Genomic DNA, 23467 nt, shown 5'->3' with positions numbered 1-23467 from the left:
TATATACCTAAAAATATATATAGGGATATATAATCATGATAGTGTAAAATATAATAATAACTCAATGTAAAATGTTTATGTAGCTTTATTATTTTTACAATTTTTGTATTAATTGTATCCAAAATTATTAATAATTGCTGTGTACGGTGCAGTAGCCTTTGCAACTGTTTGCCCTGCTTGTTTGGTAAGTTTCTAAAATAAGAAAAGATGCGTATAAGAAATAATTCTTGACATCATTTATATTTGTAATGTTTTTAGATATACCTTAAGCTTGTCTCTCTTTTGAACTTCAAGAATTGATCTGACACGTCTCTTGTTTTCCAATGTACGTACAACAGCCTTGTATTTCCATCCAACTTCATGAGACAATCTACCTACATGACAGTACTAAAAAATAACATTGTATTAGTATCACATGTTTTTTAGATGGAATATATCTATATACATTTTTTTATTATTTACTCAGCTGAATGTGACATCACGAAGTATAAAAACAATTATACTCAGGCGCAAATTACCATACCATCATTGTAAATAATTAAATAATTTACTAACAATAATAAATGTATTTTTAAATTAATGTTCTATCTTACCTTCCTACCAGGTTTAAGACACATAACTCTCATGGCACCTGGTACAACAACACGTTTTCTACGGTCATATGGTGGTGGACAACCTTCATAAACCTTTAACCTTCTGAGAGCATCCTTCCCCCTTTCTGTTTTGTGTGGGATCATTCCTATAAATTCAATGATATTTTTATTTATACAGTATACTGTAAAACATATACAAGGTTGTTTAATTATTTATAAATTAATGATCTCATATAAATGTTTTTTTCATGATACCATCAAATAATGTAGGTAATATATACATAATCATCGATTAATATAAAGTATAAAATTCCATGTAAATAAGTAATATTTCAACATACCACGAACTGTTTTCCAAAGTATTTTACTAGGAGCACGGAAATGAAAAGGTCCACGAGCTGGATTTACATTACATCTCTTACGTAAAAACGACATAAATTTCAGCTTATTCCTAAAATAAAAAGTTACATAAAACACACTGAAATAATTATACGCGAAAATACTTAAAAAAAAAAAAAGAATATGTATATATCATGAATACTTAATTATAATATTACTGTAGTATAACTAACCTGAAGAAATTACCGGAAATATTAAGTTGCTCGCTGCGAATAACAATTATTTTATTGCCCTGTAGGATCGTTTTGGCAATAATAGCTGCCAAACGACCAAGTAAATGGCCACGGCCATCAATTAATATTGGCTGAAAACATAATTACGACAATTAATGTCTATTTTTGTTCCATATTAAAGCGTTATATAAAACAAATATTTATAACAACGAATTTTCGGTTTTATCAAAGATTTGAATTGCATAAATATATGTACGATTACCAATAACAAATAACACGTGTCAATTGACAGATTTAAAAATAAAATAATTATTTCTAAGATACCGTGTAATTAATGTATGCATGTACTATTTTCATACCGAAAAATAATCACATAAAGGAATTGCATCATCGTTTGAGGAAATATAGCAAATGATATTGCAAGAAAACACGTGTACATGAATTCAGAAAAGGATGCAAAGAATATATTTCTAGAAAAAGCAATATCGAGTGGTTTAAAAAGTATTTTTTAATTTCTGTGTATAGTGTACAGATTAAAAGAAATATATCGTGTAACTTAATTTACTCTTAAGGACTTAAAACATTAAATAAAACATACATACCTTGTTACTGAAGCCAGTCATCTTGTTAGTCTACCGGAAAAGGATTCATGAACATTGAGAAGTATGCGACCTCTTTCCGGAAGATATTCTGATGACATTGTCAGGGCATCCAACATTATATCTTTTTTCCTAAATGAAAGCATAACAAACATAATTCGTTATTAAAATATTGATACAATTTTTATTACTTTATATCGTATTATATTTTATAATCATTTTAATTGAAAAAATTTTTATCCATAACATTTTAATAATATAGTAATTATATTAATTTATTATATTACATTACATTATTGGTGAAATATTTTTCAGAAATTATAACATTTGGATATAATTTTTTATAAAGTAAGGAAACATTTTTTTATTAAAACATATTGGAATAATATTAAAAAGTAACATTAATTTTTCTATAAGATAATAAGATAATAAGATCTATATTCTAATAAGATTTAGAAAATTATCAATTTAACCAAAAAAGCATGCAAAACTGCCATCTGGCGTCAAAATAAAGGTTTATGTTCAATTTTGTAATTAATGAAATTAGGATTTAAAAAACAGGTTTTTAAATAAATAAGGAACAAATATGAAACAATTTAATATTTTTTTATTGGTGACGGTGGGTTTCGATAAACTAAGTATGCAACAGAGTACATTGATTTCACAACTAAAGTTTTAAATTTTACATAAATCGAAAATTTCGGTGTTAAGTTTTGTTATTTAACAATATTTATGTACACGAAATTATATTAATTCTGAAGATTAAGATACGAAACACCATAATAGTAATGTAATTAAATGATCAAAGTTAAGATTGGTATTAAATTATAATATAACCAGATATTTGACTTCTTGAGTCCACATGATATGACTCCTTCTCTTCAAGGCGTTATTAAAAAAATATCCGTTATATTTCTAATTATTATTATTTATATCATTTTATGTTTAATATTCTTAAGCTAATATCACAATGGCCCGAGACAGTCAAGACTTCCAATATTTGTGCACATATTCTTATACTATGTTAGTTTGCCAGTTGCATAACTGCCTTGAAAAACTTGTATCCTATTGTATAGTAAGTGAAATAACTTTTATGCTATATAAATCTGAAAAATGTCTATTTCTATATATGAAAAATTCCTAAAATCGCACGAGCATTGGTTCTTAATTTTCTAACGGACATACAAATTACATGTAAAAACTTTCTACTTCATACTACAGATCATGTAAAGCACACATTTGTTTTACGTAACTTTAAAAAAAATTGCAATCATTTTACAGTGTGTATTTATATTTACAAATAATATATTTTAAGTATAGTTGCAAAAAGCGAAAACAGTGCCATTATTAAATTAATGAAATTGAAAGGTATTTAATTTTTGTGTGATTATTCTTTTAAAAAACAAAAGATTTTATCTATGTTCTTTAAATAAATAATCATATATGTAAAGGCACTGCCTCATTTAATGTAATTTACACAATATGGATGGTAAGTACAATTCTTTCTTCAATGTACAAACACTTGATTTAATTTATGAATATTAAAAGTATGCACACAATAAAAAAATAATATTCCACATATATGTTCAATCTGAAAACAATTTTCGACCTGAAACCAATTTTATTTTATCTTAGGACATATTAGAGGAAAAATTATCTTATTAGAAAAATATACAAATATGCAAATATTAAATTCATTAAGTAAATGTCAGTGTTATTAAAAGGATTTACAATATAATTTCATTTATGTAATTAAACATAAACATAAACACTGATACAGATTATTTTTATCAATTGCATGTAGAAGATAATGCCTTTTTTTGACTGTTTAAGATATTAGCATGAAAGTAGTTTTTCATTTGTCAATTGACTTTCCTCAAAAAAGCAGCAGTTGAACTTATTAAGTTAAGCTTAAAGTTATATTCCCCGAACAAGATGGGTATTTTTTTTATATTATTCCAGGTACAATAACATATTTTCAATCATGTAATATTAACATTATCATACATTTTATTTTTTGCTGTTATTACTGTATGTTTATTCAGGATTTGTAAAGAATACTCTTCCATTAATATTTTTAAACAATATATTATGAATAACAATTGCAAAAATAATTGTATAACGATTTAGTCGTTATTCCATTCTAAGTATTGGGAATGATGCGTAAGTTAAAACTACAATAAATATTTTATATTCAAATAACCAGTAATATCATAAAATTTGGAAAAATGTATAAAAAGTATGTTGATCAAACAAACGAATATTATAGAATGATTACACTGTTTCCGCTTGCTATTAAATCTGTCTTATACACTGCTAATTGATTATATATTTAAACATGAAAAAATAACATTACCAATGTGCTTCATAATAATGGAAGTACTTTGTAGCAGTGTTTATGATGAATTGCTATGACAATCTCAAGTGTTTATACGTACAGCCTACCTATAATCTTACCTTAAACTTTTCAGACAATATATCCTGGCATACACAAGTTTAGTGTAATGCTATAATATGGATACAGTCAAGTGTTTATACAGTCGAGTGTTTTAGAATAAACATTATCAAATAACATTTTAAATTTTTACATTATTCTTAAACATTTGTAAGAATTGTTTGAAAAATCATAATTTACACTTTTATTACTAGTATGAAAGATGCTGTTAGGGTGAATCTAATAGAAAAGCCCGTGCACGTTCCGTCATTTTGCGCACACGCCCTCTACTACTTATACTAATACGTGGTACATTTTCAGGTTCAGGACTTTCATCACTTTCTTCTGCATAATATCGACGCTTAATTTTACGCCGATTTCTAACTGGCATCGTATTGCTCTCATCACTTTCTTCATTATAGCGAGGTCGTTTTCCAGTTCTTCTTGAATTTTGTACAGTTTCTTGATTTTGTATCTCTCTTGTTCCACGAATTCTTCTTTGAGATCTTGATGATACAAAACCTTTGTCTGATTCTTCACTATCTGAATCCTGATTATTAATTTCATTTTGAGACTGTTCTTCTTCTTCTTCTTCTTCTTCATCCTCTTCTTCCTCTTCTTCTTCTTCCTCACTCTGACTTTCAATGTTATTTCTTCCACTTTTTGTTGTGTTCTTCAAACTTTCATTATGTTCGGGTGTAGATGCTAATTTTCGTGATCTCGTTCTACTTCTATTAATAACTTCCTCTTCACTTTCTTCATCTGATAATTCATTTGCAGAAAATGCTTCATCCTCCTCATACTTATCATTCTTTGAGTTCTCGTAAAAGTTTAGCTTTGACTTCGACTTTACTTGTTTACTATTTCTGGTATTTTTCGCACGATTTTTCCGAGTTTGTTTTCCACGTCCACTGGGTGTATATACTTCCCCAGAATCACTATCAGCACTAACACTGGGTACCGTTTTTCTAGCTCGTGTCCTTCTTACAGGCACACTACCACTACTTTCACTTTCTGTGGAAGCTTCTGAGTCACTGGCTTCGCTTCCACTTTCTTTTGGTTTTTTAGGTACTGCAGATCTAGATATCCGAAGTTTTAACGTAGGTCGCGTCGCAGTAGCAGAACGTTTTGTATGTCCATTTGTCATACGTGATGGCCCTATAAAATAAAAAAATGTTAATCAATGTTTTCTTTTCCTTTTTACATAGCTATGTGATTAATCTTTATTATTTAATAATATATTTATTATAATTTTATTATCATTATTTTATTCTTATTATTATCATATATATCAAATTATTAATATCTATTCACATGTTCTCACTCTGCTCTCTGATAACATTCTATGTATTTATATATGTGTATGTGTATACTATAAAAACAATATATATATATACCTGGTGCACACATGTTAGAATTATTCTTTTCCATTTCATCTAAATCATCATCCTCACTATTTATCTCATCATCATCATCCGAACAAGCAGATTTTGATTTTGAAGGTGCTACATATCATATTAATTGTTTAAAATTTATTCTACATTTATCTAATTTATTTTATCAAATATTTTTAACTAATATAATGAAAGCATACCAGTGCCATTTGTTAATCGAACTTTGCCCCTTTTAGCTTTCCCTTTTGTATTTTTTGCATTATTATTGCGTCTTCTTGCAGATTTCCAGTTTGAAATAATTCTTCCCATATGCTCTTCAAACATGGCTGATAATCTTATTGTCATTGAATATATCTAGAATAAAGATTGTACCATTATCTTGTACAATAGTTGTAATATTCTTCACATAGTATTGTAATAAATATGGCATACCCTTGATCGTTTGTTAGTATTATAATTTCTACTATTTGTAAATATTAATCGCATATCTTTGGCAAACTCTATAGGAGTTTCATAATTTCCTCCTAATAAATCCTCTTTTACCGTACGTAAATCCATTGGTGTATCTATAATTTGATGATAATCTGGGTGCTCTAATCTATCAACTGGTTCTCTATAAAAAATCAAATAAAAATTATTACAAAAGATATCTGTCTGACATATGTATATTATGCGTATCAATATACTAATATTAATTTATTTTACCTAAAAGGAATAGAATCTTCACATTGCCATAACGTTTCTAATAATTGACGACATGCTACTTTCCAATCAGCTGATGCTTCTTGTGAACGTAAATTTCTGCTCGAGGTTGCTCTCTGAGTGCTAGTTGAAGGTCTATCCTTTGCATCTTCTACATCAACTTCTGATTCAGAAGAATGGTATGTGTCAACCAGTTGGTGATAAACAGCTGGTACATCTAATTCTGTAGTTTCTCTGTATAAATGGAAAATAATACATTTTTATTAATTATATCTTGATAAAGTTGAAATAAAATAAAAAAGATATGTAAATGGTATTAAATTTTGTGAATAAATAAACTAGACCTTACTTTATAATACGTAGACATAGGTCAGTAACTATTCTTGCATGCTTTACTATTTGACTATGTGGTTCATTAAATTGTTCCGCATTTGTTGCTAAGTATCTGACATCAAACTGTGCGGATGTTATTCTTCGATAAAAATGGTTTTCAAAACGAGCTTTTATGGTTGTTAAATCAATAGGATATTCCACAACAAATGCATACGAAGGATATGCATTGAGATCAACAGGCGCCATAAAAGGTTCTGCAATTGCAAGGCTCATCACTTGATCTAGTCCACGTATAATTCTGCGGCATGTTGCTTCTCTATCTCCCATTGGCCATTCCTCTGCATGAGGTTGATATAGTATTGTACGTATCTCTTCTTGAAGCACAGGAACTGCACCTCCAAGTACTACTGGAAGTCCTGTAATACATAACACATTATACAAGGTATTAATATCAATAAAATGAATGCTTATATTCACACTGTGAATAAATTAAGATTTTATATTTTTCCAAAGTTTACCAGTTACTTTTCCCAATATTCTCCAAAAAATTTTTAATTGTTAAAACATTTGAACACACACATACTATTTTCATCAATTGGTTCAAGATCCCAAGGACTCATTCTCTCATATTCGCCATTATCCCATCTGACACGGAAACACATGAAAAACGATTCTGGAAAATCTTCGTCTAAAGGTTCCATTGATTGTATTTGACCCATCCACCATCCGTCATCAATCATGCAACGAAATCGGTCTCCTTCAGACCAACTACGTGCCAAAGCTGTGTCAAATGTTTGACGTAAAACTAAAAAATCTAACACATCAGCCATATCGTGATATTTAATAGTAAAATTTTCTCCTGTTAATTTTCCATATTCATCCATTAACGCCAATTTTAAACAGCATAGTCGAGGTGGACGTATTTCATACTTTATACCTACTACTTTTACAAATTCCTGTGCCTACAGAATATCGAATGTTTTTCTAAGTAACTAATATTAATGTTCATAAAGTAAATTGAAAGAAAAAAATCTTACTCTTATATTGACTTTATTCCATGGTTCACATCGTGGACCAAGTTCATATACTTTTTTATTCCTAACAGCATCTAAGTAGAACTGATGACCTTGTCGAAAATATACTATTTCATCACCCATTTGAGGATAATATGGGGCTTTCCTTGGTATTATTTCGGTAAGCCATTCTGAAGGTCTAAAAACTTCTGGGATATCATCAATGCCAGTAGACAATGGAATATCCTTTAAATAAAAAGAAGATTTCGAAAGAGAGAAAATAATAAATTTATTTACAAAGAATGTTTTTACCTACCTTTTTTCTAGGTCGTCTATTACGCCTTTTGTCCATATCACTTGGTGGTGTGAGAGATCGTTTTTTTACAGGTTTGCGTTTACTTCGCTTTGGGGGTTCTAAATTTAAACCATGATCTGCAATCCAATCTGAATATTCAGTACTAGACTCTGATGTTGAACTATCAGAACACAAATCTTCTTCATGAGCAGTAGAATCATTACTATTACTACTGGCTGAACTTCCTGTTGTTGCTGCATTATCGGGATTCTATAAAGATTTACGAATTATTAAGTATATACGAATTATTAATTTAAATTAAAATTGTATAAAAAATACCTCGAACTCATCATCTTCTTGTTCTTCACTACGCGTAGCTCTAGTTCTATATCCATGTCTAGTAGTTCTATTGCGTTTTCGATTTGCTATTCGACTACCTATATTACCTTCGGTATTGGCAGTATTTGATACTGGTTGTGGTCTTTTTCGCATTTCGCGTTTCAAATTTTCAAGTTCCATTTCTGCTGTTGCATGTCTATAAACATTATATCCTTATTTATGAATTTAAACTACTTATAGATATATTCGTGAAGAAGGAAGTAATTTATAATACAAAACATACAAAGTTTTAAATTGTGTTTCTCTAATAGCCGGATTCATGGGTCGAGCAAGAATAGGCTTATTCCAAGGTGTAGTATTATCTCTTTGCCAATTACCACTACTTTGTCGTACACCTTCGACATCTCCAGCTCTTCTTAAACCAGACCTGCTTCCTCGCGGACTAGCCATTTGACGAACTGGTTGCTCTGCTGCATTTTCATCTCTTTCATCAGCTGCATTTTCTGCATCAGCATTAATATTTTGTCTTTGTGCAAGCGCTTCAATTAACTGATCAATGTTGGATCGTGGTTCTTGAGCTGGAAGTCCTTCTATAACTTCCTGCATCCCTACAAAATAAAATATATATCTTTTAAAGCTTCAGGAAATATCAGGAAATTCAGGAAATATACAATAATAAACAGTGTAGCGGCACTCGACAGCAAACTAAGACCCGGACAATGGTAGAGCAGTGGTTAGCGCCATTGGTTACGAACGTTCCGGACCAGGTTCAAATCCCGGAACACGTAGTCCGATTTTTTCTCCACGATTCCTAACTGAGAACACAGCGACCTATACGCCAGGAGCAGCACTATCACCACCACTACCTATACCTACCTCAAATTGGTGACCCCGACGTAATGATCTACAGTAAAAAGAGGTGACGACCATGATAGCGCTACCGAGACTTCGATCACCGCGAATCTAAGAGTGTAGAAACGGAGACCTACTACGACTCCGCGGCGACCATACGCTGAAACGCACGCACCGTACCAACAGGCATCCACCGCCACATCGAAGACTACGCGCAACATCTGCACGGGTTTGATAACAAGCTGCCGACGCTGTACCCCGCATCGAAACGACAAATCCGCAAATGCCGACGAAAAAACAACGAACGACGTCGTATGACCATATGTACAACAAAGAAGAGAATGTTATAACTGGTAAGGGGGTACTATAGCGGCGCTTGACAGCAAACTAAGACCCGGACGATGGTAGAGCAGTGGTTAGCGCCGTTGGTTACGAACGTTCCAGACCAGGTTTAAATCCCGGCACACGTACTCCGATTTTTTCTCCACGATTCCTAACTAAGAAGAAGGCAATCCAACAGCGGTACCTCACAACGACCTATATGCTAGGAGCAGCACTATCACCGACCTACTATCCACCTGAACAGAAATAAAATAATTTATGTACCTCCAGCACCTACTGCAATATTTGGTACTAATTGTTCTCCTCTACAGTTTTCTCTCCCAGGAACCAATCTTTGCAGAGCTGGAGGATAAGGATTTCCATCAACATCTACTAAAAATGGTGGAGGCATTAAATGAGGTGCAGTTTGTGTTTGTTCATCCAAAACATAATTATTTGCATCTCGTATTAAGGGTCTATAATCCGTATGGAAAAATAATTCTTTGGGTACCTATACAAATATAAAATAGAGAATATACATTTCTAATGTGTTAATAGATATAACAATTATATAAAAACAAATGTATTTACTATTTTAAGTTTTTCCACACCAGATCCAAACCCATATATTAAAAGATGCCCATGAGAATCTGTTGCTGCTAACATTGTTCCATCTGGGGACCACTTTGCATCAAAAACAGCACCATTACCTTGCCCTTCAATAAAATTTTGAAAGCACGCTATCGGTTCTGTGTTCAGAACATCCCAAATTATAAGTTGCCCGTCATGTCCAGCACTTAATATAACACGGGGATCTATGGGATGAGATTCTAACACAAAAACTTCGTCTTTATGTCCACGTAAAATTTTCACCAGTTCACCTGATTTTGCATTCCATACTTTAAGACAACTATCATTTACAGCTGTAATAACCCATTCATCACTTACATCCCAACTAACCATAGTCACCTTAGCCTTTTTGTTAGAATCATCTTCTGTTTCTGATTCTCTAGAAATTATAAGAACAAAATGGTATTTAGTCATTAATATTATACAGAAAAACATTCATAAAAAATATTCATAATACTTTAATTACCCAGGAAGTTTTGTAGTCATCAACAAACGTTTGTATATCCATTGTTGTTGTTCAAAATGCCAAACATTTGCAGTACCATCTTTAGAACCCGAAATAAATTTTAAACCGTTATGTGCCCACTGAATACTATCAACTGTATCAGAATGTGCTTCCACCTCTAAAACTCTACATGGACCATCATCTCCTAACATCGCATACACTCTAACATGATGATCTGCAGAACCAGCAGCCATAAATGCACCACCAGGACTAAATGACGCACATATCATTTGTGCTTGACCAGGTCGCATTTTTTCATGGTATTGAATTGGTTTCGGCCTAAAAAAAAAAAAAAGATATAATGTTATTTTTCATTCTGTATGGGATATAAATATTATTGAAACTTACTGAAAAACTGCTCTTTCATTGCCTTTCTTTGTATGAGACCAGAAAGCAACAGATCCATCTGTACTTGTAGAAACTAAATAATATACGCCATTACAAGATATAGGACAAAAATTTACAGATGTAATCATACCAGAGTGTCCAGATAGAACTGCAACCTGATAAAAAGTAATAAAAATGAATTTAACAAAATCAGTCTATGCAATAACATTAATTAATATTCTAATCAACTTACAGGAGACATTGTTTGAAAACACCAGACTCTTAATATTCGATCTAGGCTACCAGCAGCAAGTAAAGTGTTATCAAAATTTACTGCAATATCCATAATTTCAGCAGATGCTCCGCGAAAAGTTGCTAATAATCGCCCATCAATAGAACTCCATACTTTAACAAGTAAATCATCTGCACCAGTTATTATATATTTCCCAGTGCGATCAAAGAGAACACAATATACTGCAGATAAATGTCCTAATGTGTGTCTATACAACTGCATTTTATTGTAAAACTTTGTTGGTATTGCCTCTCGTCGACCTAGAGGCCCGGAATTCTCCCTTCCCTGAAGTACATGTACTATATAAAAAAAAAGTAACATAACAATAAAATGCTTTATGTACTGAAAAAAATGGTTGATATTAGCAATATTTATGTACCAAATCTAAACAAATGAATATTTGATTTACCTATATTAGGCACTGATAAACTATAAGGTGAAGCCAAAAATGGTTTTCCACCTAGTCTGCCAGAATATGAAATAATGCCATGCACTTGACGTTGGACATCTACAACAAAAGATATTCATGCCAAAAGTCAAATAATTTCAATAATTACTTAAACATATTTATATCTTTTACTTTACCTTCGTGTGTACGTAACAAAGATTGCCTGCCAGCTCCTAGAAGAGATATCGCTCCTGGTATGCATGGCGGTACCTCTTTTTCCAATACTGGTCCAATTCTGGCACATATTTGTAATAAATGATTTGATCCAATATGAGAATATTTCTTTTCCTAAAACATTAAAATGTTTTTATAACTATCTTTTCATATCCTATTTTATAATATAATATCATTACAAATATATACGATCACACAATATAATACAATCATTATATGTATTTTAGGATATCCAAATATTTAGATCACAGATATTATATATACGAAGAGAAAGATGATAATTACGTTTTGGAATAAAACTAGTTCGCACTATTAATTGAATTTTAAGTAATCTAAAGTAGTTCCTATTTGTAACCAATCAGAAGACAAACAAGCAAACGCAGCCAATCCGAATAGCCTACTCGTCACACGATACTAGTTTCTATAAATAAGGTCTGAGTATGAGATATACTCATTGATCAGTGCATGCAAGATGGCCGGAAGTTAATGCTTATTGGTTGAAAGCAATATGGTGGGAGAATCTTGTGCAACAGCAACATAGGATCAGAGAAGTGGAGGAGGAAGAAGGGTTGAGGAGTGGGACAGAAAAGGGGTAGCACCCTATTAGGGGTACTTGATACATTGGCATTTGACTAGCTTACGACATAACAGAAATTTATCATAATGTTACTTCGAAAAATAACCTATTTATTTCATCATATATGATGAATTATTATACACAAAATAAAATTCCTTCCTGAAATATTAATCTTACTTACCAACTCTTCAAAGGTTTGATTATGTACATGCCCTCCCCAATCTAGTCTTTGCGGTAAAACCTATAAAAAAATAAAAAAATCATACAAATAAGTCGATTGATCGATCGATCACACTCGAGATAAAATTGTGCCAATTTGTCGAACGTCAAGGTCGCCGACCTTGAAATTCTAATGTTTTGACAAGCAGAAACCACGTGCAAACCATGTGGAGCCGATGGGTATGTATAGTGTCACCCCGGCAAAACGTCAACTCAGACCAATCGTCTTACCTTAGCTCGCTCCAATTCACGCTTCAACACCTAGAACGTACGTTGTTCATCATAATATGTCACAACGAAATTTCATGGATTTTAATTCAATAATACTTACGTCTGCGGCTTCGCGACAAGGTCCCGCCGCTAAGAATTTAGCAATTAGGAAGTACAGCTCTGTAAGAAAGAACGCTGTTTAGGAATGAACCGCACGCCTCGCTTCGTTGCGGATAGTAAGGGCGCTTATCGCTCCCATTCTTTACCTGGTGCTATTGCAGTCTCGTTCTTCGTTACGCTGCCCTCCATTTCGCCTGATCAATCGTTTATTATTCACTCACAGAGAAAGAGAAACATTTGCTTTTTAGGGTCATAGCGCGGTAGTAACCATTTCAGATTTCATTTTCTCTAGCGAGGTCTCGACCGCGAGACGCACACGCACACTCACCTCCTCAACGGAAAGTAGTCCCCCCCCCCTACCCGATTGTCGACACAACGTACCATATTATTCAGGAACGTAACTTGCTTCCCAAAACCCTGTATAATTTTATTTTCATTTGAACCGCTTTAGGAGAACGAAACACTTTCCTCTTCTCTTTCACATTTCAATAAAGAGTGAAATTAGATAACTAATTTTCACGTTACTATCATAGACCTTAATTTGATATGTTCGAAGTTTTCATTACGATAAAACGCATTTATGGATGATATCTGCACCATGTAACGCGGTTTATTTGAAATTAAAAATACAGTGACGGTAATCGCAATTGTAAGAAATGTAAAAAAACAGACAATCTTGATTTAAAGGTAACATAAACTAAAGTAGGTTATCAAATGAAGTTTGTTATCGTTGTTATTATATGTTGATAAATATGAATTAATTATTATTAATTATAGGCTTTAATAGAGGAATGGAAAGAAATTTTTACTTAAAACACAACTTTCATAATTCTACAGCGATTCGAGTTAAACAATAAATAATGACCATGAAAACTGCTGTTAATAAAAGGATGATAATGTCCTTATATAATTTTTACTGTGTTTTATTTAAATGTTGTATACTGCTGTAGGACATGAACGTGTTAAATTAATTTTTTAATTTTAATCATATCACTGCTTTAATACTATGATAATATTTTTGCACTTATTTTGTAATATGATATAACAGAAATTTTCATGCATTATGAAATCGAATTCTGCTTGTATCTTTTTTAGACAAAACTAATTAAAATATTATTATTTGATATTATTATATATATTTAAATACTTACATATATTTAAGAGGAATAAAAACATAATGTGCATTTTTTCACAAAAGCTAAAACTTCAAGATGGATGCTAGGTAACTCGAATAAACTCGAAATATCGATGTGTAACGATATGTATATACACATTTGTGTAATGTATGTGAATGTGTGTGTATGTATGTATGCAATACCACGTATGTAACTTTTGGAAAGTTTTTAAAATTCTCGAAAAAATTGCTAATGGATATGAACTATTATATTGATATATATCTTACAAAAATAAAGAATATTATGTAACAAATTGTTATAATTTTTGAAGACGATAAATGTGTTCCAAAATTCTAATACGGTTAAATGTCGACGTGTCAATAGAATGATGATTTTAGCATTATTTTTTCATAAAACATGACATATTGTTAAGTATTATTTAACACTATCATTATTAAAAATTACACAGTTACAAATTTATATTAAATCATACACATCATTCGATTTATGAGATATTATGGCAACTGATATATTAAAGATTTAAAAAATGGCTAAACATGTAAAATTAGTTTAAATTATATGTAAATATTAAAATTATATAATTTAAATTTGTATAATATTTACCAACTTTTATATAGAGAAATCTCTTTTTAACATATCTTATTTATTACTATTGTAAAACAATTTGGTTAGGACTTTAAATATTGTATTTGAAACTTTGTGAACAATGTCATGGATAAGAGACAATACTCTAAATTGGTTTCAACATTTGGCTATAAGAATTTTAAGAACTGGGCATGTTCCTAAACATGTAGCATTTATAATGGATGGTAATAGACGCTATGCAAGTAAAAATGGAATAGAAAAAATAGAAGGACATACAAAAGGGTGTGTACTAGTAAAAAAATATCGGATATAAATGTAGCTTTCACATTCTATTTTTGTCTATTTTATGTATTTTATGTATGTTGTATATTAAATGCAAATTGTAATTTTTAAGATTTGATAAGTTTGCTGAAACTTTACAATGGTGTACAGATCTTGGTATACAAGAAGTAACATTTTATGCATTTAGTATTGAAAATTTTAAAAGGAAACAAGAAGAAGTAAATGGGCTTCTAAATCTTGCAGAACAAAAATTCCAGAGATTATTGGATGAAAAGTATGTTGAAACATGTTTTATCTATAACACAGTTTATTTAATATTTGTATAAATATAATACCATGTAACAAATATTTGAATATAGGGATAAAATACGAAAACATGGATTATGTGTCCGTATAATTGGTAATTTGTCGCTATTACCTCAAAATATACAAGAGTTGATAGCGGAAACTATGATTCTTACTAAAGAACATAATAAAGGATTTCTCAATATTGCATTTGCTTATACGTGTAAGTGTACTTAAAAAACCTTTATACATTAAAATATCAAACATTATTTTTGCTACACTCAATTATATAATGTAATATAAATATTATTAACTTTTATATTTTTCTATCTTCTTTCATATATAATATTTTAGCAAGAGATGAAATTACACATGCTATTAAAGATGTAATCGAAGGTGTTCAAAATGGCGATATTCTTTCTGAAGATATTGATGAAAATTTAATTTCCAACTGTTTATATACTAATTATTCACCAAATCCAGATTTATTAATTCGTACTTCTGGAGAAGTTAGATTTAGCGACTTTCTTATGTGGCAAGTAAGTTTAAAGATTATAGGCTAATTCTTTGTTTTTCCTTCCCTTTTCTAAATACATTGTTATTTAATAAATTTCAGATATCAAATACATGCATTTATTTTACCACTGTTTTATGGCCAGAATTTAATCTGTGGGAATTTCTCAATGCAATATTTTATTACCAAAGATGTTATTCTGATATACAAAAAGTAATAAAAATACAAAATATGAAGCAAATAATACAAAATAGTAGACAATCAACATACATAGACAAATTACATCATAAAAGACAAATAACACTGGAAAGAATATATTTGTCAAACATTTAATATATGTATTTAAAAAACAAATATGATTAAGATTACTTATGATCATTAAAGTTTATATAACATTATACATCTATGTAAACATACCTTTTTTTAGAAATTTACATTTATGTATATACTTCAAAAATATTTTTGTACATTTCTTTTTAAATGCTATAATACTATTCAAATACGTGTAAGTATTGAAAATCTATAGGTCTTCTTCTATTCTTGTATATAGGAAAATGTATTAATATATGTATATAATAATATATGTATATTTTTTCATATTGAGTAAATTTCTTTTAAAAATAAATATAATGTATATATTGATAAAAAATATCAGACAAAAATAGAAATGTTATGCATATACATAAATTCATTCTTTTATTTCATTCTGTTGTTTTACAAATTTGTATATATTTATATTTATAAAATTCGTATTTAAGATATTTTTCTGAAATATCTTGTATACCAAGTCTGCTGCAGTATATTAAATATGTGGCTTAATTTTAATAGTTTTCCCATTCTTTTTAAATATATTATTTCCATTATTTCATTATTGTATATGATTTCGTTAATAAGACTTTTTTATACTTTAAAATATTCGAAATTAAGAACTTCAGTCTGTTAGAAAGATTATAAAGCATACATTTACTAAATAAATATAATGTATCACATAAATATGACCAGGCACATTATTAGTATAATTCTTCTGAAATAGAAACATACAAAGTTACATTATTGCATTTCGAGATTCATATAGTCTGTAAGCATATTATGTAAGCATAATCACGTTTTAACAGCATAAAGATAAGTAATATACAATATATACAATAAGTCGTATGTTCATGAATGTATAATATATTTATAAAAATTAAAACATTTTAAATTTATTTCAAATAAATATTTTATTAATGGTCAAGAAAATAATAAAATATATATTGGTTAAGTAAATAAAACTTGATAATATAGTAAAATAATATAATGCTGAACCTGATAAAATTTTAACTATTTTGTTTATATATTCCATTTAAACATAAATTAAAATAAAATTAGTGAATATAAATAATTTTTTGTTAGTTGTTATTCAGAGTTATAGGGTAGATGCCGTCTAGCAGACGGATGTCTTTGCTTTGCTAAGAAAGATTGTTCCTGACTTGCTGAACTTAAGGCTGCAAGCCGTTGATCAACTGCTAGTTTCATTTAAACATTAATTAAAATAAAATCAGCGAATATAAATAATTTTTTGTTAGTTGTTATTTAGAGTTATAAGGCGGATGCCTTCTAGCAGATGGTTGTCTTTGCCTTGCTAAGAAAGATTGTCCCTGACTTGCTGAACTTAAGGCTGCAAGCCGATGATCAATTGCTTCTCTATGACAAGATAAACCTAAGCGATAGAATGCAGATATCATTAACTTTTCTTCCATTTCTTTAATTAATTTAGATTCTTTCAAAGAACGTTCCATATCCTCCATAATTTTACGTTGCTCTAAAATTTGATTCCTCAAAACAGCTACCTCATTAGGAGATGAATTATTTTGTTTAGGATCTAAACTTTTTATTACACTTTTTGCTTTTTCAACATATTTTTTGTAACGCTCCTCTAGTGCAGCATTTTCATACTCTCTGCGTGTTAACTTTTCCTGTAGTGCAAAAGCTTTCTGCTTTTGAGCTTGTAATGCATTTTCCCGTTCTTCGACTTGTAAAATTAAACGTTCCTTTTCTGCTTGTATTTTTCCTAGTTCATCCTGTAGCTGTGTTATTTTTTGTCCTAAATTGATATCAGTTTTATTGTCTCCGCTTGATTGACTACCCAATGCTTCTTCCAATCTATTTTCTAATTCAATTATTCTTTGATTAGCTTTGCGATTTTTACCTCTAAGTATATTCAATCTTTCCTCTGAGTCTTCTAATAGTGCTTGAACTGTTGGTAATTTATCCTCATTTCCTTTCTGTTTAAGTTTCAACATTTTATTTTCAAGTTGTAAACAAACTAGTTTTTCTTTAATTTCAAGAGGAATCATTTCCGTATTTGCAACAGTGCTGTCAGTAGTAGGTTTTGTTATATTTTCTGCTGCTTGCAATTGTGTGCATTTCAATTCCTCATTTGTTTCTTTTAAAGCATCTCTTTCTACAATTAATCTATCTCTTTCTCTTTGTAAAGTGCTTAATTTTGCTTCCATTTTTTTCCCTTCAAATTCAAGTTTATCACATTTATTAGTTTGTTCATCCAATTTATGATGTGCTTCAGCAAGTTGTTGTTTACAAAGTTCTAAATGATTACGGAGCATTGTAGTCCGTTTTGATTCCTCTTCGTAATCTATTTTGGATTGCAGATACTCCAAATTCTTATCTTCTAACATTTTAACTTGTCTTTTTAAATCACTCAAATCTTCCATTTTCTTTTTGTATGATTCTATTGTCTGTTCATACTTTGCTACTTTATCTGCAGTTTCTCTTAATGCATCTATCTCATCTTTCAGATGATTAGCCTCATCAGCTGCTTTTTGTAAATCTTCTTGCCTAGATTGTAATTCTAATACTTCCTTTTCTAATAGCTCTACCTTTAGTCTATAATCATCTCTAGATGTTTCTACTTTAAATAATTCATCTTTCAATGCTTCTACTTGTTTTCTAAGACCAGAATATCTTAAGATAGAACCAGACTCTTCTGGATTTTCAAATTCATCCAATCGTTCTTGAAGCTTTTTATTTTCTGTCACTAATGCTGCTTTTTCTTCTTGTAAAAGCGAAAGTTGTTGATCAAGTTCATGACATTTTTGTGCTAATTGTTCTTTCATATCAACAGTTACTTGAAGTTCTGCTAATAATCTTTGCTGAGTACCATCAGCTACATCCAAAGATTCAAAATTAAGGCTAGTACCTAAACTTAATCTTGGTCCATGCATATTACTTTCTAATTCTTGAATGCTCTGCATAATTGCTTGTTGAACAGTTTCTTCCATTCCCATAATTCTTGTTATATATTGTTGTTTCTGATTGCAGTTAACTGCACAACCAAGAATTAACTGTAATAAACGGTGCAGTTCATAGTTATCACAGTGTTCTCCAATTTTAGTTGCATCGGGTTTAATGTAACCTGATAACTGTTGATTTAAACATTCTATATAATACTCCATTATAGCCTCAACAATTTTTTTAAGATTACTAACTTTTAATCGCCAGTTAGAACTAACATCTGTTTTAATTTTTGCTCTCCAAGCAGCAGTAAACCACTCGGGAGCAATTTGAGCTAAGACATCTGCTAAAGCAACACCATCACTTATATCTTCTGCTGTGGAATGAGGAGCTTGAAGATCAAATGTATCTAACCATTTAATTAAATTATTTAATTGCTGATCATCCATTGTTGTATCTACTTACGAACGTATCGATTAAATTGTAAAAATACCTATACGAGCTCTGTCATATATGACAGTGTTACGATAGACGTCAATCCTTTCAAGTTCTCAGCTTAAAAACTTATTATTTACCTCTTGAGTAATTAATGTAGAGGCTAGGAGTACTTTGACCATTTCTGCATCATTTATTGGTATCGTGTATTAACTTACTTTCAACAAAAATGTCTTACAAATTGTATCAAAACGTTATTTTGACGTTATTTTGACATTCCTTTACGAAAAAAAAGTAGGAGTACTAGGCTATCTTGAGATATTTTCGTTTTTAGTTAATTTTGCTGTAAACTTAAGAAAACCACATTTTATTTTTGAGAATATGTTGGTAACAATTGTACTACCAATCATATAACACAGAAGAATCTATTCAGTGAAGTATTTCATGGTACATTAATAAAAGCTTGAAACCTTGAAACATACATCAAGAAAATTGACATTTATTGATATAATAGTGAATGAAAGTTATTTTCGTGCGTGAAAATGCATTACATATTAGTATATATTCATGTACTTTTGTAAAGAACAAGATGTATAAGATTAATTTTTATTAAATTATTTGAATCTGTTATAGAAATATTGTGTAAAGGTTTGTGGAAATTTTATATTAAACAAAATTTCTTAATGATAATTATGTATAACATTTTATTTTCTTGGACAATTTAGTTTCATATGGTAATTATTAATACAATTATGGCAACTGAGATGAAAGATAAGTTAATAAATATGCATGAACAAAAAAATGGTAATCTACGTGCCATATTTTATAAAAAACCTGTTAAAAAAGATAATTACAATTTGGATGTAGATAACATTGACACTTTTCAAGAAATAAGACGTCGACGGCTACTACAATTTCAAAAAAAGTATGTTTCTTATATATGGCTATTATATTTTATAAAAGAGCTCTATGAACATATGAACATAAAAGTAATAATATGCATTATTAGATGTAGAGATACTGCATTTAATATTGGAAGAGGAATACTGGAAGAAGCATTTAATTCTGAAGATGAATATGAGGAAGAAATGGAAATTCAAAAAATTGATAAAAAGGGATATTACTACTCTAAACGAAATAAGAATTATGCAAATCAATTAATGATGTCTGAATGGATGTTGGAAGTACCTCAAGATCTCGTAGGAAAGTGGATTGTAGTACCATGTCCTCAAGGAAAACGAACTTTATTAGTTGCACGTAAAGTATGTTAGAAAGAAAAAGTGAGAACATTTTTTATGGTTTATTATATTTCTTATATTTTGTAGGGTATAACTAAAGTATATAACAGACACGGTAATAACCTTGGTAAATTCCATTCAGCACTTCCTGGTGGTAATCCATCTGAATGTAGAGGTAGCTGTACCATTCTTGATTGTTTATGGATAAAACAACAAAAAATATATTATATTTTAGATGTACTTGCATGGTCCAATCAGTCTTTAATAAATTGTGATGTAAGAATTTTTACTTCCAAATGTAATAATACTAGTTACATTTTATATACATTATGATGATTTTTAATTTTTGTTTCAGACTGAATTTAGGTTCTTTTGGTTGAGATCAAAGTTACAAGAAATCGAAGAATTACACGAAAGAGATACATATAGAAATAATTTTCCTATATTACCTTTACCAAATATCAGTTGTGATACTGATATAAGTTTAGCATTAGCAAATCTTTCGAATTTATATCCTTTAGACGGTTTATTATTTTACCATAAAGATGGACAATATACTAAAGGTCGTACCCCACTTGTAACATGGTCAAAAACTTTTATGTTACCTGAAATACTTGGTGTTTCAGTACCACCACCACTTGATGAACAACCTGATGGATATATAGATTTTGTACATTATATCCTTAATAATAGAGCTAAAAAAAAGAAAGTAGAATCAGAAAACCAAGTAAGTTCATCTACTTTTAAAGTGAATATTAATTAAAGAACTAAATTATTTATTTATTTTTGCTTGTAGATGGATATTGTAGATGAGAATTCCTAGAACCTTATTTTATCTTATTTAAATGAACGAACTTCTTCAAAAATGAAGTGACATATAATCGACTTATTGAAAATGTTAATAGTACTATATTTTACAAATATAATTTATGTGCTATACAAATTAATTGATAATAGTATTCGAAATCAAACAATAATGTTTTATACAATCTGTGATATTTGAAAAAATTATACCAAATACGAAATAAATATATACAATATATAAAGACTGCTTATTGTTACAAATATTGTTAAATTATGTTACTCAAGATTTAATGTGTGAAATGTATCAAGGGCTTTTTCATTTAAATATAACAAAACGCGATTCATGGTATCTGCGTTCATTACTTTCATCTGAAAATAAACGAAAAGGAGTATCTTATAAATAAGAAAATATGAATACAAATGTATGTTTATAAAAATTACACAATATAGGTAATAACTATTTATTTACCCTGTTTTCCATTATCGTAACTGTCGGAAGAATAATTTTATGTAATGTACACAATCCTAATTGTAAACCAGCAAGTTCTAATATTTGAGAGTATAAGACCTCACGAAATTTTTCTATATGTTCTAAATTAAAGGCAATTTCAACATTTGCTTCATCACTTTGATCCTTTACAATTCTAAAAGAAAATTAATATAGATATAAAAAACATACTTTTTTATTTTTATACATATTGTATAATAGTGTTTTGGATAATCATAAATTATAATATACAAATACAGCAATACAGTGGTAAATATTTACTATTTTTTAGGCATTATGAACACATACACTGTTAATATTTTTATTAAATCCAAAACTAGAAACTTTATTGTAATTGTATCTGTATTTTCTAGTTCTGGTATTTTATATTCCATACGAATTTCATCTGTGTGTTTTGTTTGTTCCTCTTTATCTGCTGGAGTAATTATAATTGGAACAAGCCATATTAAATCATCCTCATGTGCAGGTAATGCAATAATCATACAATCAAACATACGACTTAACACATTATGAACAGTTCTTATAGCACTTGGTGTACCACGACATAATAAAAGAGGTAATCTCACAGAATTAAAAGTGGTTAATTTATTTTTGGTAGTTCTCCATGATAAAAATACTCCTTTATAAATACATTTCTTTGAATTTGTTTGATTATTACTATTTTCAGAATAAACGTCAATCTGTAATTATCATTTTTATTACATTTATAATCATGGGAGATGCGATTACTTTTTATGTCTATTTTGAATAAAAAATGAGAAGTTTTAAAAACTATCAATAATTCTTAATATGGAAGATTTGTAACTTCTCATTTTTTAAACATATTTTATTTGTTGATACTACCTTTATTGGTGGTGGATCCAATGGACTAGGTCTTTGTGTTATGTCTTTCATAATACAAAATTCTGCGTCATATGTAACATCTTCTTGTGATAAATTATTTGCAACTTCTTCTCTTAATCGTTTTGCATATTGTTTCAAATGTACTTCATCTTGATGAAAATTAAATAAAGTGGAAACTCCAAAAATAGTCCAAGTTTTATATAATAATTCTATAAAATATGAAGTATAAACATGAGTTTTAGATATTATTATAATTTAAACAGTTTCAAAACACTTATATGTAAAAATTATTCACATACATATTATTATTAAATACTAGATTAAATAAAAATTATGACTAATACACCTTCTAAGTTAAAAGCTTCAATTTCTTCTACTGGAGCAGAACTAACACACAAACTAAATTGTTGTCTTCCTCTCGTTCGAAGGGAACATGTTGTGTGAATAGTATTACTAGTACTTGGCAATATGTTTTCTATGTTATCTTCCATTTTACAAAGAATGAACAGTAGAGTATTAAATTAAATCTTGATTAAAAATTCTATACTGTTTATAAGTTGACAATTGTTTGAAAGTTTTAATTGTGAATCAAAATCGTATCGAAAACATTATAACATGAATATAGTAATATTTATATGTACTAGGGGAATTTTACAT

General features: G+C 29.6%; 6 protein-coding genes across 9 annotated transcripts; 2 read left to right on the top strand and 4 right to left on the bottom strand.

The window, feature by feature from the left end:
* Positions 1–67: 67 nt before the first annotated feature.
* Positions 68–1913, bottom strand: LOC100642552 (60S ribosomal protein L13a). The gene is made up of 6 exons (XM_003393133.3): positions 1768–1913; positions 1166–1296; positions 935–1044; positions 594–739; positions 265–387; positions 68–192 (listed from the first exon to the last, which is right to left on the bottom strand). Exons 1-6 carry the CDS (start codon positions 1786–1788, stop codon positions 109–111), a joined length of 615 nt encoding a protein of 204 aa, XP_003393181.1. The 5' UTR covers positions 1789–1913; the 3' UTR covers positions 68–108.
* Positions 1914–2349: 436 nt separating this feature from the next.
* LOC100642191 (PH-interacting protein) lies at positions 2350–13610 on the bottom strand. Of its 2 annotated transcripts, XM_003393131.4 has the most exons (22): positions 13096–13610; positions 12951–13009; positions 12851–12880; positions 12582–12641; positions 11787–11937; positions 11611–11709; positions 11163–11500; positions 10931–11085; positions 10544–10861; positions 10039–10456; positions 9733–9958; positions 8558–8882; positions 8275–8470; positions 7957–8205; positions 7665–7886; positions 7211–7589; positions 6644–7043; positions 6298–6528; positions 6025–6205; positions 5793–5946; positions 5596–5703; positions 2350–5356 (listed from the first exon to the last, which is right to left on the bottom strand). In XM_003393131.4, the coding sequence occupies exons 1-22, from the start codon at positions 13136–13138 to the stop codon at positions 4428–4430; spliced, it is 5271 nt and encodes a 1756-aa protein (XP_003393179.1). In that variant the 5' UTR covers positions 13139–13610; the 3' UTR covers positions 2350–4427. The 2 variants fall into 2 exon arrangements, with proteins under 2 accessions (XP_003393179.1, XP_048263783.1); XM_048407826.1 differs by lacking the exons at positions 12582–12641; positions 12851–12880; positions 12951–13009; positions 13096–13610 and adding an exon at positions 12013–12051.
* A 609-nt stretch (positions 13611–14219) lies between these two features.
* LOC100652219 (dehydrodolichyl diphosphate synthase complex subunit DHDDS) lies at positions 14220–16151 on the top strand. Of its 2 annotated transcripts, none has more exons than XM_048407849.1 (6): positions 14220–14645; positions 14758–14952; positions 15065–15226; positions 15312–15460; positions 15592–15776; positions 15854–16151. In XM_048407849.1, the coding sequence occupies exons 2-6, from the start codon at positions 14792–14794 to the stop codon at positions 16082–16084; spliced, it is 888 nt and encodes a 295-aa protein (XP_048263806.1). In that variant the 5' UTR covers positions 14220–14645; positions 14758–14791; the 3' UTR covers positions 16085–16151. The 2 variants fall into 2 exon arrangements, with proteins under 2 accessions (XP_048263806.1, XP_012175854.1); XM_012320464.3 differs by having other exon boundaries at positions 14252–14270.
* Positions 16152–16688: 537 nt separating this feature from the next.
* Positions 16689–19722, bottom strand: LOC100651744 (protein Hook homolog 3). Of its 2 annotated transcripts, XM_048407829.1 has the most exons (2): positions 19237–19722; positions 16689–19170 (listed from the first exon to the last, which is right to left on the bottom strand). In XM_048407829.1, exons 1-2 carry the CDS (start codon positions 19429–19431, stop codon positions 17320–17322), a joined length of 2046 nt encoding a protein of 681 aa, XP_048263786.1. In that variant the 5' UTR covers positions 19432–19722; the 3' UTR covers positions 16689–17319. The 2 variants fall into 2 exon arrangements, with proteins under 2 accessions (XP_048263786.1, XP_003393174.1); XM_003393126.4 differs by having other exon boundaries at positions 16689–19722.
* Positions 19723–19750: 28 nt separating this feature from the next.
* Positions 19751–21703, top strand: LOC100651980 (snurportin-1). Its single transcript, XM_003393128.4, has 6 exons — positions 19751–20065; positions 20143–20342; positions 20427–20679; positions 20743–20931; positions 21011–21382; positions 21452–21703. The coding sequence occupies exons 2-6, from the start codon at positions 20149–20151 to the stop codon at positions 21476–21478; spliced, it is 1035 nt and encodes a 344-aa protein (XP_003393176.4). The 5' UTR covers positions 19751–20065; positions 20143–20148; the 3' UTR covers positions 21479–21703.
* Positions 21545–23453, bottom strand: LOC100651864 (centromere protein L-like). Its single transcript, XM_003393127.4, has 5 exons — positions 23157–23453; positions 22811–23019; positions 22256–22647; positions 21929–22103; positions 21545–21828 (listed from the first exon to the last, which is right to left on the bottom strand). The coding sequence occupies exons 1-5, from the start codon at positions 23299–23301 to the stop codon at positions 21736–21738; spliced, it is 1014 nt and encodes a 337-aa protein (XP_003393175.1). The 5' UTR covers positions 23302–23453; the 3' UTR covers positions 21545–21735.
* Positions 23454–23467: the final 14 nt, after the last annotated feature.

Source organism: Bombus terrestris, chromosome 1, assembly GCF_910591885.1.
Source record: "Bombus terrestris chromosome 1, iyBomTerr1.2, whole genome shotgun sequence".
NCBI lineage: Eukaryota > Metazoa > Arthropoda > Insecta > Hymenoptera > Apidae > Bombus > Bombus terrestris.
The sequence above is the reverse complement of the archived record's forward strand: the minus strand, read 5'-3'. Positions and strand labels throughout refer to the sequence as shown.